Source organism: Scomber scombrus, chromosome 24, assembly GCF_963691925.1.
Source record: "Scomber scombrus chromosome 24, fScoSco1.1, whole genome shotgun sequence".
Classification (NCBI taxonomy): Eukaryota; Metazoa; Chordata; class Actinopteri; order Scombriformes; family Scombridae; genus Scomber; species Scomber scombrus.
Genome location: NC_084993.1, coordinates 15,606,520 through 15,625,700, shown reverse-complemented (window position 1 = coordinate 15,625,700; position 19,181 = coordinate 15,606,520). Strand labels below are relative to the sequence as shown.

The 19,181-nt window shown below is 39.2% G+C and overlaps 1 protein-coding gene across 2 annotated transcripts; it reads left to right on the top strand.

Moving 5' to 3' along the window:
- Positions 1-321: 321 nt before the first annotated feature.
- On the top strand, positions 322-17,149 carry gyg2 (glycogenin 2). 2 transcript variants are annotated; one of them, XM_062414659.1, is made up of 9 exons: positions 322-583; positions 2,431-2,569; positions 2,757-2,931; positions 6,016-6,178; positions 8,913-9,039; positions 10,423-10,597; positions 12,076-12,177; positions 14,159-14,254; positions 15,994-17,149. In XM_062414659.1, exons 1-9 carry the CDS (start codon positions 577-579, stop codon positions 16,099-16,101), a joined length of 1,092 nt encoding a protein of 363 aa, XP_062270643.1. In that variant the 5' UTR covers positions 322-576; the 3' UTR covers positions 16,102-17,149. The 2 variants fall into 2 exon arrangements, with proteins under 2 accessions (XP_062270643.1, XP_062270642.1); XM_062414658.1 differs by having other exon boundaries at positions 15,991-17,149.
- Positions 17,150-19,181: the final 2,032 nt, after the last annotated feature.

Sequence of the window (19,181 nt, the reverse complement as noted above, 5' to 3'; positions counted from 1 at the left end):
AAGTGAAATGAATGAACTCACAGCTAATAAGAGCTCACATGACAGATGTAACATGACAGCTGATCAAACATCCACTGATGACCATGCTAGACATTTGAAATCTCTGAAAAGAAAAGAGTTGGGATTGTTTAGTGAATACGTGCAATGCGATTGGTTAAATTAGATTTCCGTGGCCCTCATTAATATGCAGGAAGTGAAAGTGAACACAGTAGGTGAACACAGAGCAGCTTGTGAAGGTCGAGCGTATTACACAACACCTGGCAAAGCTCACTTTCTACTAGTTGAATGACCAGTTGAGCAAACAGAGCGGAGTGCTTCTGCTCTGCTCCTCACTCTCACATTAAAAACAGACTGGGATGTGACTTCATGCTGCAGAGTCAAATACAAATTCATCCTGTCAGCTCTCAGGAGAGCTTCCAGTGTCAGCTGGTGTAAAGATGTGATTCCTCTGGGCCCTCATGATTGACTGTTTCCAGAAGACTTTATGAGAAGCCTTTTGAAGAAAAGTTGGGGCAGATTTTTTGATAACCTTCTTTGTGGACTAGGGAAGTTTTCTTGATATCAAAGACATCAAAAATGTCAGGTAGGTACGTTTATTTAATACAAAATATCAAAATTAGAAATGTTATAAGATCAAAATTCACTATTGAGTAGTAGAAGAGCTCCACACTGCTAGTTGACTTTCTCTACAATGGCTAAGTAACTTCAATAAAAAAAAAACACAAGCCAACCTCAAACACAGCTCTGGACTTAGGGAACACTATTGTCTTCAGGGGAGGTGTTCCCCCTCGAAGTTGTTAAATTATATAGAACACACTGCAGTGACCCAGTTTGACTTGTAATCAGAATAGACTCCTGCTCCTACACACTGGTGCCAATTGAAATAGAACACTACATGCAGCAGCCCAGAGATGACTGCAGACAAAAGGTTACATAGTTCTGCATCTGACGGCAGGCCAGGAAAGTCAGAGTGTGATATAAAAGTCACGAACCCTTAGAGGCCTTTGTGTTAAATATCATTATGGATCAAGAATTTTAAAATGATCTACACAGTTGAAGACACTGAGGTTCATGTTAAATGTTGGACAAATGTTTTGGACAAAAGTGTTTTATTTAGAAAAAAGTCAAACTTTTTTTCTAAATTAATTGCAAAAACATGGTTAAAATGTTCCTTATTGGCCCAAAATTTCAGAAACAATATTTATGTCATCACTGGATAAAATGTTGTAAATATATTCAACCATATAAAGCACCAGTCATCCCATTGTCCAGCATAAATAAGCACACTTGTTTCCCACTGTGCCTGATTAAGATGCTGTAAAGTTACGATGCTTTAAGAATTAGTTTCAATCAGTGGTTTCATGTTTCACACACACACACACACAAACACACACACACACACACACACACGCTCACACACATGCAAGCACACACACACACACACACCTTCAGCATCATGGCTTTAAATAGCTTTAAGAAGGAGATAGAGCAGACATCACAGCCTGGAGGCTCTGATACAATAAACCAGTGGTTCTGAACTGATGAGTGTACATGAGGCTCAGACACAGGTGTAACTAATGACATGAGATTAATTAGGGCCTAAAGGTTGTGACTGGAAGGTCACTGGTTCGATTCCTAGAAAACTTGGCAAGGGATCTTCTAATGGTCAGTATGAACAGGAATAATGATAACAGCGAGGAACACATGTTCCAATATTCATTTGGGCTCCTGACTGTTGTTTTAAGACACACTTGATAAATGATGAACCTGTCCTTTAACTCAAGGTTTACTTAATGTCTTATTGCTTAAATGAGTAAACTCCAAACACTAATGAAGACTCTGAGGTGTACTTGAGTCCCTGAAAGGTCACGGTCAGGATTTTTTTTTGCTTTTCTGAAGCTCTTTTGCTTTTCCTCTTAATAACTTGTGTATGTGCATCCACTTGTGCTGTGGTCACAACCAGAGACTGTAACTGATACATGATAGATAACATTATGTCATGATACAGCTCAGCCTTCCTCTGTGGATCAGATGGAAAGCAGAAACCTTTCAGTAGCTTGACTGTGGCTGTTTTGGTTGTTGTTAGTTTCTCATATTTTAGAGATATGTTGTGTCTTTGTGAGTTAATAAGTATTATGGAGCTGACTGACAGCTTATTAGGCTTTTATGATATTTATATACTATGAGTTTACATTTATTCAGACATTGATTTTTTCAGTCAGATGTACTCACTGACCTGCTCACAGCATGTTTACAATATGATGATCAAATGAAAGTTCTTATCAATTAAACAATGAAATCATAAAAAATAAAGAAAAAGAACCTGAGATTTAGGAAAAACCCAGAAACATACATCCAGTAGTTTTCTTTTTAATGACAGTATCAATAATATCATTTTAATTTCAGTCTGATCCTCTGTTCTGTCACCAGCTGCTGAGGCCTTCGTCACCCTGGCCACCACAGACCCCTACTGCATGGGAGCCACAGTGGTGGCCAGCAGTTTACGGCGGCATGGGACAACTCGCAGCATCGTCGTCATGGTTACGACAAATATTTCAGAGGAGTGGAGGTAAATCTTTTTTTCTTTAATTTGTTTCTCGAGCAAAAATAATTTTGGTCTCTTATTTTTTAAGTTTTTAATTAATTAATTAAAAACTGGCAAATAAATTCTGTAATGAATCAGATCTCATGTCCTTCTAGCTCCTCATCACTGAATCTGAAAAAAAACCATGCTCATTTCATCCTAATTAAACCAGGCACACCCTCGAGGAGGTGTTTGATGAGGTCATCGTGGTGGATGAGATGGACAGTGAGGACCACCTCCGTCTGTCCTGGCTGGGACGTCCTGAGCTAGGCATCACCTTTACAAAGATCCACTGCTGGACCCTGACCCAGTATAGTAAATGTGTCTTCCTGGATGCGGACACGCTGGTGAGTGTGTGTGGGGGGGGGGGGACTGCTGTCTGACACAAGCTGGTAACGTTCAGATTCACAATGTAGTGTTCCATTCATTATTTTAAAAAACAAACAAAAGGAAATAAAACTGGAGTTCATATTTGACCCATTTTGACATTTGACAGCCTGTAAAAACACCTCAAATGTCTTTTACCTTGAAATTTGATGACTTTTCCTAAAGTGGCCCAAAAGGCACAAAAATGAAAATATTTTAAATGTTATACTTTTGTATAGATGCTACAAATGTTTGTCCATTGAAGCTGTTCTGGGTCAAATTTGACTCGTATCTATTGCCATGTGTTTTAGTGAAATGAATAGTTAATAGTTTTAATAAGATAGTAGTTATGAGGATTTCTTTTTATGATGTAGCAGTGAAGACTGATGGCTCTAATGGTTATACAATAAACCCCACAGTTCCTTAAAGTTCTTGTTATTTTCACTTTACATAAAATACATTTACATCATTATTGCTATGTTATATTTTCATGTCTTAGGTAAAATAGGACATGATATTGTGTGATAGGAGCTGTTTAGTGGTGTAAAAGCTGAAAGATGAAAAAATACACTCTCTCTGCTCTCTGAAACATGAATCAAGGTTAAATCACACATTCATTTATCAGTCAGATCGATTATTGATGCTTTCTAAACACATCTGTGTTTCAAACTTTTTCAAAAGTTTTAGCCAATAATGACTTTGGATGAACTCGGGACATTTGTGATTGATAGTTTCTGAGTAAACAGGTTTAAAAGTCACTATTGACTCACTGGATACATTGATGATGTCTACTTTGCGTCTCCTGGCGGCATTTCTCTAAATTTTCCTCATTTGACACTTTTACAATATAATGAGTTCACAGTTGGGCACGTGATGCATATTTGAATTTAGTTATTTGACTTCCCCGCCACTCCATCAATGCACTGCATGCTTGGTTCATACCATTAGCCACCCATGTGAGCTGCAGGCAAATTCCAATTCTTCTAAACAGAGAACAAACAGAGGCACAGTGATTGTCTATCTGAGCTGTAGACAAGCAGGTGAGGCTGTGTAGCAGGTATCAGTGTTGTCACATTTCGTCCTTTGTATTTTGGCAAACAAATGACCAATGCTGTAGTTTTGTGAAGAGGACAGTCTCAGCATCGTGCACATCCAACACCTCCCACTTCTAATGTGATCTGATAGGTTCAAGAACTTTCCAAAATGTCTTCCAGCTGTTCTGTCAGTCATGTTTTTCTCAGCATGGAGCTATACTCTTTGTATTTTTTGTTATTGGTCAAGTTTAATTTGGCTCCATCTTTTTCGAGAACGATCAATGACATGTCTTCTGCCTTGTGTCTTCACTCCTGAGCAGTTACTCAGAATGTCTTGGTAGTGGTGCCTTCTCTTGCTTTATTAGAGGAGAAATGGAACTCAAAGTGTGATGTCATTGTCAGTGTCTGAAAGGTCTCATGCTTCTAACAACCAAGAACAAAAACAAGCTACACATAATCTACTTTCTTAAGAGATTATTCAGCCAAGCTTTGGAACACTCTTTAATAGAAACATCTGTACAGTACATGAACATGCTGGTCAAACTGTAGTTCACTGTCACTATCACAGAGTCAACCTACAGTATCATGTCAGTCTCTTTGAACCTCTGACCTGTTAGCTAATGTGTGTGTGCAGGTCAGCGATGTTATCAGAGCCATCATGATGTTACAGGCATGTTTTTCGAACATGTTCATTGTCTGTTTGGTCAGTGGTCAGTTCAAACATGTTCTCATGTTAGTTGGGACACACACGTTTGAAGACCGAGCTGAGTCAACAGAGCAAGGTCGTGCCGCTCTGACTTGTCTACACATATATTGATTATTGATCAGTCTGTTGTTGGAGGATCATGACATCCTGGATAAGCGCTTGTTCCTTACCTCAACAGAAACCAGAACACTCCCAGCCAGCATGTCCATGTGGGTCACATAACGGTTACATTTATAAATAGAATAGAATAGAATGTCTTTATTGTCATTGTACAAAGCACAACGAAATTGAGATGCAGTCCTTAAAAGTGCAGAAACAATACTTCCAAAAAAAGAAAGAGCTGCAAATATGGGTCCCAAGTGGGTTTGTCCACAGTTTCCATGGTGGCCCCACCTGTGTTTGCCCATATGGGTTTCAAGTGGGTTCTGACTGGGTTTCAGGTAGGGCCCATATGGGGTCTAAGTGGGATCAGAATGGACCTTAAGTGGGGCCCATGGTACTGAAACAATATGGGACCCATACAATTTGCCCTGTTTATACAGATGCCCACTTAGCCCACTTACATCCCTTATGATGCTCATACAGTCACATGTTCATATGTGGGGCCCATGTTACTGAAACCATGTGGGACCCGCAAAATGTGTCCAGTTCAAGCCCATGCCCACTCAGTACCCAGGTAGCCTGCATGTAACATGCTGGCTTGGGCTGATACATAAACATGTGACAGGTTTCTGATTACATCTGACATCTGGACAGAACCTGTACTGTTAGTACTGTAATTCAGTACCAATACAATACATTAGAATAATGCTGTAAAGAAAAGAAAACAAAACAAAAATGCCGTCTTTGAAAATCGAAGGCTGTAGTCACTGAATGCCTTTTTGTGTGAAAACAGTGTAAATGTGCCACAGTTTGGTCCATAAGTGGTGCTGCTGTGCTGACTGTGTGAAGAGGTTTGGACACTGGTATCAGTATTGAACTGTGCAAACATAATAAGCTGTAATGTGAATTGTGTCAGGTCTATATGTCTTTATGGAGGCATTATAAACCCTAACATCAGCAAAATAATGGGTAAAATATTAAAAAACCTGTTATATTTTGGAAGTTTATGGCATAAAATAATGAGTAGTGGTATGTGAGAGATGCACACACTGAAAAACAAACCTGAACCAGCAACACAAAGAGGAGATTGATGCATTATTCAGAGGTGGCGGTGGCTTCCCTAAGCTTTCCTGTGGGAATGATCTGGCACTGTCTCATCCCAATCATGGCTATATATCCACACACCTGCACATCAAATGAACCTGTGACCTCTTCCCTCTCAGGTACTGTGTAACGTGGATGAGCTGTTTGACAGGGACGAGCTGTCGGCCGCTCCTGATCCCGGCTGGCCCGACTGCTTTAACTCTGGCGTGTTTGTCTTCAGACCGTCCCTGCAAACCCACGACAGGCTCCTGGATCACGCCCTGCAGCACGGCAGCTTTGATGGTGAGACATGACTACATGTTTGTGTTCAGGCTAACAAGCAGACAATGCTGCGTGAGCCGAATACTGACAACTAGACATGGATGCATTCATGCAAAATTTAAAGAAGAGGCAAGAGAATGTGTTTGTTCATAGCTAAGTAGTCTCTGTGTGTCTACCAGTCTGTCTACCTCTATTAAAATGAATAAAATGATCAATTTGTTCACTGTAGACACATGTTTAAGCAATAACACCTGTGAGTAGAACATGTTAGTATTGATTCACCATTATTTCTGTAATTTCGCCTGCTTTTGTGGTCTGCAATATAAACCTTTCCTTTGTGCAGTGACAGAAGCACAGATGAGGCCGGAAACATCAAACTCTTTCTTTAGACATGTTTCTTCATATGTAACTGTGACACTACAGTAGGTGTAAAGGGTCATTTCATTGGCACAGAAGGTCTGTGGTCAAGCACAATCACTTCTTAACCCTCCTGTCGTCCTCCCGGGTCAAATTGACCCCATCTCTTTTGACTGTTCCTTCGTTCTTCTCCTCCTTCCCTCTTTCTTTGCTCCCTCCTCCTTCCATACTTCTTTCCTAACTTCCTTCCTTCCATCCTTCCTTCCTTCCTCCCTCCTTTCCTTCCTTCCTTCCTTCCTTCCTCCTTTCCTCCCTCTCTCCCTCCCTTCCTCCTTTCCTTCCTTCGTTGGTTCCTTCCTTCCTTCATCCTTTCCTTCCTTCCTTCCTTCCTTCCTTCCTCCCTTCCTGCTTTCCTTCCTTCCGTCCTTCCTTCTGTCCTTCCTTCCTCCCTCCCTCCTTCCTTCCTTCCTTCCTTCCTCCTTTCCTCCCTCTCTCCCTCCCTTCCTCCTTTCCTTCCTTCGTTGGTTCCTTCCTTCCTTCATCCTTTCCTTCCTTCCTTCCTTCCGCCCTTCCTGCTTTCCTTCCTTCCGTCCTTCCTTCCTCCCTCCCTCCTTCTTTCCTTCCCTCCTTTCCCTCCTCCCTTCCTCCCTCCCTCCCTCCTTCTCTCTTTCTTTCCTCCCCTCTACATTCCTCCCTTCCTTCTATCCTCTGTCCTTCTTTCCTTCCTTCCTCCCTTCCTTCTTTCCTCTGTCCTTCCTTCCTTCCTCCCTCCCTCCTTTCCTTCCTTCCTTCTTTCCTCGCTCCCTCCTACCTTCCTCCCTCCCTCCTTTCCTTCCTTCTTCCTCCCTTCCTTCCTTGACTCGAGGACAACAGGAGGGTTAATGGATGTCTTTCAGATGTGTCTTATGTAACACTACTTTTCAGGGCTCAACAAATCTGAATCATTGCTTTTAGGATGTTTTGTGTGCTTTAAGTGGAAATGTAGGAAGTTCTTTGAACCTGCAGCTGCACAACATGTGGCTTTTATGTTAGATATACTGGTACATTACTTGTAAAACCTCTTATTATGTAAAAACATGATTTCACAAGGAGCATGAGTCAGTTATTTGTTTACAAGTCATGTTTCTTCACAACTGTTTACAAGTTGCACTAATCAATGTATTTAGTTTTAAAGAGGACATATACACATTTCCAGTTAATTAATTCTCTGTGAAACACACTAACACACACAGAGAGAGAGAGAGAGAGAGAGAGAGAGAGAGAGAGAGAGAGAGAGAGAGAGAGAGAGAGAGAGAGAGAGAGAGAGAGCAGGGTTACAGCTCTAAATATTGACATTCTGCCACACACACACAAACACACTCTGAGTTGGACACAGGTTGGACTTGGACACTGGATCCACTTACCATGGACAGGGCGTCCCTGATCTATCTATCTATCTATATTACAACCTGACCAATATCTCAACTACTGAGAAACTTTTACTGCAGTAACTGGACTCCTACTACCAAGTTTCATCTTATTTTAATAAGACAAGAACAAAACTGTAGAGATATCATACTGACCCTAAACAAACTAAGTTTTGTTTGGTGTCATCTGAATATGGTATGTACCAAGTGTTCTGATGCACTTAATTACTGTGTGTGTGAGTGTGTGAGTGTGTGTGCGAGTGTGGGCATTGTTTTATAGAGGCTGCACAAGCAAATCTTGTTGTGCTGTTTTAATGACAATAAAGTTGATTCTGATTCTGAAGATTAGATTAAAGATGTGCCAACAGAAGCAAAACATGTGTCACTGTCCATTGATTGGGCCTTGTGGTTCCTGAGTTATCAACCAACATGTAAAACATGCAGTAAGTGACCACAAGGTAGCACTATTGATCCCATTGTTTAATATATTAAGTGCCTCCACATGAGACACCTGTCCATAAGGTATGAATACTTATCAGCACTTATCAACTTTCAAACATTCCTCCCATTGACTTTCCATTACATATTTTAATATTTAAAAAAAAAAACATAAAATCTGAGGAATATGCTACAACAGAGAAAAGTAAGAGCATAAATGTCCTTAAAGAGATCAACATTTTGATATTTGAATGGTTTCTGTATCTGAAAGTTAAAGAAAGTCAATGATTGAAAAACATGTCAAGACAAGACATGAATTAAACACCAGAGAATATTGAAACAGCCAATACACATTTGTTAACTGAAATTCATGTCAATAAAACAATATGTTAACAAAATGTCAAAGAGTACTACACAGGAATTCCACCCAAACTTTCTGTTGGCTTTTATGGACTGCATTTCTTTAAGCTTTAACAGTAGAGGCAAGTTTTTTTAAAAACATCAATACTCATAATAATGAATAATCATGAATGTTGTGTATTACTTTCTGTCAGGAGGAGACCAGGGTCTGCTAAACTCTTTCTTCAGCAGCTGGTCAGTGGAGGACATCCATAAACACCTGCCATTCATCTACAACCTCAGTGCCACCTCAGTCTACAGCTACCTCCCTGCTTTCCACCAGTGAGTGTGTCATAAATACATCTTTTCTTAGTCAGGGTTGAAAGCTTTTACTCATTTTATTTACCATTATTTATATAATGTTTTATTTTTGGGATTATTTCAGCCAAAAATGAATTTGCAGCATCAATTGTAATGTTTTATGTTGGGGAAAAAATGGCAAGCAAAGGTAAATAATGTGATTTAAAACAAACTACTACTACTATATGTAATCACTTTCTTCAATAAAAATCAATCAATCTTTATTTATGAAGCACCAAATCACTACAAAAGTCATCTCAAGGCACTTTTCGCATAGAGCAGGTCTAGACTGTACTCTTTAAATGAATTTAAAGAGACCCAACTTTTCCACTGCTGAACCACACACAGCAAGAAAAACCTCAAGAAGAACCAGACTCTAGGTGGGGGGAGAGGAAAAGAGGGAGAAGAGAAAGAAAGGAGAGAGAAAGAGTAGATGGAGAGAGGAGACAGAAGCACAATGACAAACAACAATTAAAATAATAGGAGCATGAATAATATTGTGACAGCAGCACGGCCCCCGTCTTTCAGGACCCAGATGTTGGGACCTGGACGTCCATCAGGACAAATGTGTGGACTAGTTTTTCTGCATCATTTTGAGACAGGATGCATTGATATTTGCAATGTTACGTAGATGAAAAAAGGCATTCCTTGAAATGTGTTTTATGTGAGAGTTAAATGACATAAGAAAATACTGTACTTGAGTTCCATTTATAAGCCTTGTTAAGAAAACTTCTGCTCAACATTACTGCCAAATAAAATCAGTCAATAATGTCGTTGAAATAAATCCATGACCATAAAATAAAATCATTTCAGATTCCACACTCCAAGTTTTTGAAACCCAATATTTCTGTATTCCAAACCTAAGCTGAGATAACTCTCTATGACATCATGAGGCTTGACAAAACTCCTCCAGACCCATAGAAGACATTACACAACTGATTTCAGACTGAATAAACAATGACTGTAAGACTAACACTAACCCTAACATTAACATTAACATTAACACTGACACTGACACTAAAACAAAAACGGTGAAAAATGATGGAGTACTTTTAATATTATATCATTATATTAATGTAGATTACAGGACATTTCCTAATATGCAATGTTCAATAAGCATCTGCCAGTCATTTCTAACATTGGATAACAGTTCTGAACCGAAATAGTCCGTAAAGCTCAGTATATATGTATACCCTGCACACTGTGGTATTTTGTACCCACTGAGCTGTTCATCAATACAGCACACAAACAACAAGTCCTCTAAATTAAAATAAAATGGCTTAGCTGTCCTTCAACATTTCTCCCTCCATAGAGTAGTGTACAGTACAGTACAGCAGAAATGATTTCTTTTCTTTTTTCCTGCAGGTTTGGCCATAATGCAAAGATCGTCCACTTCCTGGGACCAGCTAAACCCTGGAGCTCCAGCACCAGCCATTCACACACTATGGAAGGTTTTGTCTCCCTGTGGTGGAAGGAATACCTCAGTCAAACATCATCTTTCCCAGTGACTCAGCCCAGTCAGGACGGGGAGAAAACACAAGTATGAGCACCCATGTGATCTGACAGCTTAATGCATTCTCTCTCTCTCTCTCTCTGTGATTGGTTGCAGAGTTACTTTAGAGAAAACATCACACTGTAATCTGTTACACCTGTCAGGCAGAGAAAATGATTTAAGAAGGCCTCTGTTTATTTTCTGCACTTTGCTAATGATATGAATGAGAACTTACCATGGAACAGTAAAGCTCATTTTACTTATGGGACTGATTGTTAATATGTTTATGATTTTCATATTCTGAACATTGAGTTAAAGATGACATGTAGCAGCATTCTTATACACAAACTAACAGTTGAAGCTTTGTGCTAGAATAATTATGATATAATAATTATACCATGTGCAACCAGACATACAGTATACCTCACACTGCAGATGGTTTTGGATTATTGATTCATTAATTATGCATTACAACTTCTTTAAATTACATCAGTTCTTGCAGTAGCTGAACCCACAACAGTAACTAATGGCTATATCAGTCAGGTGGAACCAATCCCAGCCGTCATTGGGTGAGAGGCGGGGTACACCCTGGACAGGTCGCCAGTCCATTAAAGGGTTAAAAAAATTGTTAAATATAATAAATAATAACAGATAATACTGAGTGTTTTTCTATTACAGCATTTATTTTTTTAAAAGTCTTTTGCTATTAAATTTGTTAGTATTTCACAACATCATTCCCAGTAATCTTTTTATTTTTTTTATTTTTTATTTTTTTTATAACAACACTTTATCACAAAGGGGGATATTTACTGAGCCAGTCACAAATTACACTCAGGGGTTCAAAATTTTGAATCACCAGAATTGTTCAATTTGGCCTGCTGTTTACTGAGACTGAATAACGTGCTGCTAAAAATAAGTCCTGAATAAAACATGACTGTTTTGACAAGTGTTGCACATTTCTGTAAAGTAATGAAGTGTAAAAGAAAGTGTTGCATCACCAGTTGAAAAGAAGACACTTAATGGAACTGTGGGTCATCCCATAAGAAGTATTATGAGAATTATTAAACAGCCTGATGTCAGCTCAATAAAAAACATCAGTGATTGAAATGAATTAATCAGGTCCAGCAGCGATTTGTATGAATTTCCATTCCCTCATCCCATATTTGATGCTGCAAAACAGGAAATGCATATTGAATGAGCCAAAAACAGAATATTAAGTTGTGCTTTTCTTCTATTAACCAGCACCAAACCTCAGTGCTGTGCTTTAGTAAAGAAGGAGAAATGTGACTATCACCAAAGTGTTTGTGTAACCAACCTGATTGTAAATGTAATGTAATGCACAGAGCAGGAAGTCAACCATGTATTTACTCCAAACCTTAAACACTTTTCACTGATGACGTCGTCCAACTGTTCCACTAGCTGAACGTTTGTTAATAAGTCACATTGGCTGCAACATAAACCTGGTCCAGGCCTGGTCCTGGTTGTAGTCCCCCACACTTAACATCCTCTCGTTTTTTTTTTTACAGATCCAAAATCAAGAGACCGACATGCAGCTTAGAGAAAACCTGGACAGCACCAATTCACTGCTCGCAAATGTTTCACTTCAGCCTGCTGCTGAACCACAGACAGTGAGCTGAGATACCAAATACTGATCAGTTTAACATTTCATCCCTTTTCACTGAACCTTCCCTCCCCCTCTCCCCTCCCTCATCCTTTGTGTCACTGTTGGACAATGTTTTGATATGGCTGTGCTATCTGTGTGTGTGTGTGTGTGTGTGTGTGCTATCTGTGTGTGTGTGTGTGTACCATGTATTCCTGATGTTGTGGGGACATAAGTGTATTTAGTCACATGTGGGGACTTTTTGTGGGGACCTCCCTTTTGGGGACAGAAAGCAAGACAAGGTTAGCGTTAGCAAGACAAGGTTAGCGTTAGCAAGACAAGGTTAGCGTTAGCCAAGGACAGTTGTGGTTAGTCTCCAGAAAATGAATGTACGTTATGGAAACACGACTAATACATGATGGAAATGTCAGCCTACTAAGAGATACAGATGTGTGTATATGTAAATAACAATAGGCACTATTATAATTCCTCAGCCCTCTAATGTTCATACTTCAAGAACCATACTGGTGGTTTGTCAAGTTGTTGCCCATTCACTGTAAATCACACTTTTTGCAAATCGCACTGCTGTGTTTGAGATTCTGGATGTGTTTTTTCCAACTATCCCATGCTACCACTGATTCACATTCATATCACAAGTGCAAGGCTAATAAAAAGCAGCGTTTATGAAAATGCCTGCACAATTACTTGCAGGTGTTCCTTCTTTTTTCTATTCATGGCACACAATGGCTACCTGGGACAGAGGAACATGATGCTAGCAGCTCTGTGAATGTTTGAACCAAATTCAGTGAAATTTAATCCAACATTTGGATGAGACCACTCAAAACCACAAATGCCACCAAATTCAGTAGGATTTATTATCTGTTATCATCTACAGTCCATTCAGTCAGATGTAGAGATATTTCACTAGATAACTGAGTGATAGCTTTGACCTGTTGTTGGAGCTGGAGGGTAAAGTCAGAAGTTCACCAAAGTTATTATGATTCTTTGACTGGGGACTATTAATGCAGCCGCCAAATTCACAGGCTATCCATCCAATAGCTATTGAGATATTTCCCTGAAACTATACAAGCTTGTAGGCTAACTGTGTTGTTTTAAATGATTTGAGGCTAGCAATCAGTCAGTGTTCCCATAAACCACCTCTCCCCCCCACCCCACCCCCAAATACTGCCTTTATCATAACAGAATATGTAAAGTTCTAACCAATAAATGCATCTAAATGACATACTTTGCTTGGTGCGGCTGTGCCTGAAGCAACCCTGAGGCTTCCCTTTGTGTAAATGTCAAGTTCTTTATTTGATATAATATTTTTCACTGAACAAGTCATGTAAATATTAATAATATGCTTAAAGTTAAATCCCTGGTGTTAGGCATCGCATCTTTTTTTATTAGTTTTCACTGGAATGTGCTGCAGTCAACTCTGCTGCTTTAGCAATGAATGGCTATTGCTAGAAATAAAAAAAAAAGGCTCCATTAAAAAAAAAAAAAAAAAAAGTCATACATTTTATGTGAAGCCAAGTAAGTAGTCATTAGAAATATTTGCTAATCAATGGCCTAATGAATGGCCCTATTAGTATAGCCGGTTGTGTTTATAATATATCATGGTGATTATTATGGTGGGTTATTAGGCAGCTCAAGTGGCTCTTGTTAGTTCCAGTAGATGAGACTTGTTAATTTATGAGTATTTCTGCTTGACTGCATTTGACTCCAGCAGAAAGAAGAAGAAGAAAAAAAGAAAAGGGACAGGGACACAGAATCTATTATCTGCCACAGGCCTCTGAGCTTCTCATTGCATTTCTGTCATTTGTTAAATTCATTTCAACTTGATGCATTGTGTTTATACAAGCTTGTAAGATTAGCGTGAACAGACAATGACAATGTTATCAAGCTGCACTCAGACTGAATTCAAACTACATACTACTAACATCTACTTTCAGCTACATGTTGTACTGTGGTATATGAAGTGTAACATGACTGTGTGGTGTGTGTAGTCTTCCCATGCAGGTAACACAGAGGAGAAAGCGGGGGTCCAGGACTCACCTATGGGTGCAGAGGGCGAAGACGACGCCGACACTGATTTACAACATGTACGTAAATCTTTCCTCTCTGACTCCTGTACCACTTTAATTCCCAGAGATGTCAAAATGTCCAGTAGTTTGAAGACTCACTACTGGATTTTGTTAAAGCGTATGATAATGTCCCCATAACCCTCCCTGCCCACATGAAACGCAGTCATGCACTTAACTTGATCTGAAATATCCCAAAAAAAACATTTTTACGCCTTTCTAAGGTGGAAGGAAAAATCAGTGTACTGATATTGAAAATGCGACAAAGTGCACAGACTTAGTGAATAAATGATTACGTACATGAAACATGTGACCTAAACTTTATTCAGCATCCACTGAAGAGTCGCAAACATCAGATATATGTCAAACAGATCACATGAAACAAACAGAAATGTCATATTTCCATCATGTTTTCCACACGGTTTTCTATCATTTAAGCTTTGACCGATGCTCTGTTCCTTTTCTGCAATAGTTTAATGGCACTGACTGGAGGACTGGCACCACCAACTGCTCTAAACTCTAAAACTCTCAACTCTAAAACGACAATTCTCCTCTCTGCAATCATTCCTCCTGTTCATACTGACTATTAAAAGATCTCCTTCAAATGTGCTTTCAATGGAAGTGATGGAGGACAAAATCCACAGTGGGTCCACACAGTCATTTGAAAGTAGATGTGAAGTTAGTCATATCAAGTGATATCTGACATATTTACTGGTTTTTTAGCATCAAATTCCCTCTTAGTGATTCCCTGTTGAGCTGTGGTGGAAGTATAGTAATAAAAAGACTTTGCTACTAAAAACACTGTAACGTTGAAACATAATAAGACTTGATTTGACTCATTTGGACGACTGAAGCTTCATATTAACTTCATATTAACTTTTAAATACATGTTTACACAGAAGGAGGACTGTGGATTTTGTCCTCCATAACTTCCATTGTAAGAGCATTATGAAGGGATCTTCTAATGGTCAGTATGAACAGGAGGAATGATTACAACATGTTTCAGTGTTTCTCCTGCCTGTTCTTTTATCCTCTCTTTTGCCAATTTTCTCAGAACTCAGTTAAAATTTGCACCATATTAACATTAATTTAAATGGAAAGTTGACAGCTCTGTGCATCAGTGTGAACATTATACCAGGATGAATGGGGATTACTCAGCACCAAACTACATAATCAGTGGCCATGAATGCTTGTACTGTTGGTTTGACAACATCAGAGGTGAACTGGGAAACTGGGATTTGGGGATCTATTAAAAGTTATGTTCACTCAGGGTGAACTCCCAGCTCGGCAGAACTGCCTTTTTACACACTGCAGACTGGACTTCTATTACAAGCTATCATCTGGAGCACTATATTTAGTTAGTGTTCAATAGTGCACCCAAATCCCCAAACATTTCCAGTAACTCTTTTTACAGATGATTAATAGGCTGAAACTAATGACTTAATGTACACTAACTAAAAAGATTGAGTAATATTAATATTATTAGTTGTAAATGAAATGAACAAAATTGTTCTTATTAATAACTCGTTATTAATCTATTTAGCGGTTTTAATCATTAAGAATCATTAAGAAACCATCGCTTAAAAATGATAAACCCTTTCTTCCAGGTTCAATGCTGCTGTTTTGAAACTCATGAAAGGAAGATGAGCAAGAAGGAATTTAAAGAAAATCGACCAATCCTCACACTGTATTTGTGCATAAAGATGAGAGTGTGATGTTTCTTGATAAAACTTTTTTTTTCTTCCTCTTCATCACAGCAGGCTGTAGACAGAGAGCATCAGCAGCGGTGGGAGGCGGGACAGGCTGAGTACCTGGGCAGAGACTCCTTCCAGAACATTCAGAGGATGCTGGACCGCTTCCTGGATTAAAACACATCTGTAACCTGAACAGACCTGTCACTTTTAGTAACTGGCATCTACTGATACTAGAATTCAATAATCAATAACGATATCAATATTCGAGCGCAGTGTTTTTAACCACATAGACATGTCCATTTATCTGGGGCATATTAACATGTCAGTCTATGCATAAGCACCTCCAAAGTCACTGTTATGTAAAAATGAGGTCATTTCAACTTTTCTGTATCACTTACCAACATGACACAAGTCTGAAGTGAATGCCATCAGTTATACATAAAGACCACAGCAGCTTGTTTCATCACTGTAATAAATGTAATATTTCAGTCATCTTTTATACACAACGTTGGTTTAATAAACTACGACGCCGTGAACGAGACCATTTTAAGGCATTAAGGAGATTGAGCTTCTCGTATCAGTTCAGCTCATATAATTATATTCATGTCAGCTGTTGAATAAGTGAATATCCAACAAAATGCTTTACATACAGCATTTGAGCTAACTGGAATCAAACTGAATATTCTGTTATCTAAATGAACGTGCATGTGGGACTTTATAAAACAGGGAAGCGGAATTTATTTGCTCTCTAATAACATTAAATGATGAAATTGATGTGAAAATGTATCAGTGGACTCACTAAGAGAAGCAGTGGGGAGAAGTGGTGCTCAGCTGAGATTCCCAAAACATCAACTGTGAGCTGAAAGGAGATATGAGAGCACTGTAACAAAATCAGGCAGTGGTCCTGCTGAGAATTGAGTGGGATATAACTATGAATTTAATTTCTACAGACCTGCAGGTTGTTGCTATAACAGAAATGACCAGTTAACATCCACTGCTGCATTAACTTTGTGTAGAACTGTAGCATCTCTCAAATGACTGATGGCTCCAGCTTTGGTTTGAAGCAGATCCTGTGTGTGTTACTATCAATAACACTCACACTGTCAGTCAATAATACTGTGTAATCTCAGATGAGCATCATACAAGATACTAACAGTATCTTTATACAGAGGAAATATTCAACAACTAAAATATATGTAATATGTAGAGAAACCCAAGTTAACTCGGCCCTCTATCTCACAGTTTTTCAAGTCTGTCTTAAGACAACATTCAGGTGCTCATCAGGTTCACCGTAAGGACAAAGAAACATGTTTTTCTTGCTGTAATCATTCTTAAATATTAAACATTAGAACATCCCTTTATAATGCACATGTACATTGTTTCTGCTGAATGAAAGATGAGCTGTGGGATTGGCTAGGACTGAGATGGGAGACCTGGACTAGTCTTTCCTCTGGTCCTAATTCAATAAATAAAACATAAATAAATCCCAATGCTACAGTGTAGTGATGGGACACTGTGCTGTAGGAGATGTCGTCCTTTGGATGAGACTTTAAACTAATGTCCTGACTCACTGTGGTCATTTAAGATCTCATGACACTTATTGCACAGAGTAGGGGTTCCCCAGTGTGCTGGCAAAATGTCAACCTGACTCTCTCCATCTGGCCATATGATCATCCCTCAGTGTAAGTGGCTCAATGTTTCCCTCACTCTCATTCATGCAATCCTCCATCATCATCATCATTATTATTATTATTGTTATTATTATTATTACCACCACAGCTCAACAGGGAAACACTAAGAGGGAATTTGATGCTAAAAAGACTGTAAATGTGTCAGATATCACTTGATATGACTAACTCAGACTGCTGAATAGAAGCTGATCATCTACTTTTAAATGACTGTGTGGACACACTGTGGATACAGTCCTCCATCACTTCCATTGAAAGCACATTTGAAGTGGCTATTTTAATAGTCAGTATGAGATTACAGCAAGGAAAAACCTCTTTCACAGACATAAACGCCAATAATTCATCTCATCACAAACTGAATGTGAACAACACAACAGCAAAGTTAAACCCACAACATGCCAACAGCCTCCAAACAGAGCGTGCACTGAGTCACAACATGCCCATCACTGGTGTAGCAGGTGTGTACTCTCACTTGTGTTGTGTGATGAATGAGGCACAAACTGTCACTTTGGCACCAATCCAGCATGATTGTTTGAGAAAAAATGTACTTACTGATTTACTTACTGGAAGGAAATGTGACTTGAGACTTCTTCTCTTTAGGTTTATGTTACATTCTCCACTAGGGGGCACTGTGGCTCTTCACAGCTCTTCCCATCATGGTAGCATGAAAACAGATTAATAGATGCCTGACTGCAGTCAACGGTAATGCTGTGTGATCCTTATCCACTGGGCACACGGTGCATGTCATTTTCATAGGCATTTCTCCCATAATGTCATGACACAGCGATGGAAGATAGTGTACTGAATACAAAGTAAATGGCAGGAGGTGAGCTCGGGCTGAGACAGTGCTGTCAGTAAAAAGGCCTCATGATGATTGCTTTGAAAGACAAGTTGGCACATGGCTGAGCAGCTCCCACTTCACTCCGATTCATCAAGATTAAAGCGTGGGAAGCGATGTGGGATAAGTTGCAGGTTCCCCTTGACCGCCCCATTCATTAAGCTCTGTAAAGGCAAAAGGAATCAGAGATCAGTTCCTGCAGCCGCTGACATTTTTGAAATAACACTGTTAAATACAGCCTCTAGCCCAGGGTAACTGCCAAGTGCCAACAGAAGGAACACTGATATCTTTATTTGGGGTTCTATTGTGTGCTAGAGTCTGCAGAGAGTTTCAATTCCAGCAAAAAAGTAGCTGAGTCGACTGTTAAGCTCTCCTCTCAGGTTGAATCTTTGAAATCAGCTCCTGTAATGATTAGCTGGCAGGCTGGAGTGTAACCCTGAATTCATGTAGCATGTGGTTTAGCGTAAATATGTCCTGTCACTCATGTCAGCCACCTGGTGGTAATTACAAGCAGGGATTGACAAAGTGTGTCAACACGTGGAAAAAAACAGTTTTAAATTAACCAATGTGACAGTCCAGAATAATCAAAGTCTAAATGATAAGTTACAGACATACGGAGTCTGTTACAGTTCATTTAGGGTTCATGAAATAACATTTCTTAAATAAATATTTTTTGGACATACATGTCCATAAGGACCCCACATGGGTTAATATTAGTCAGGGAATAT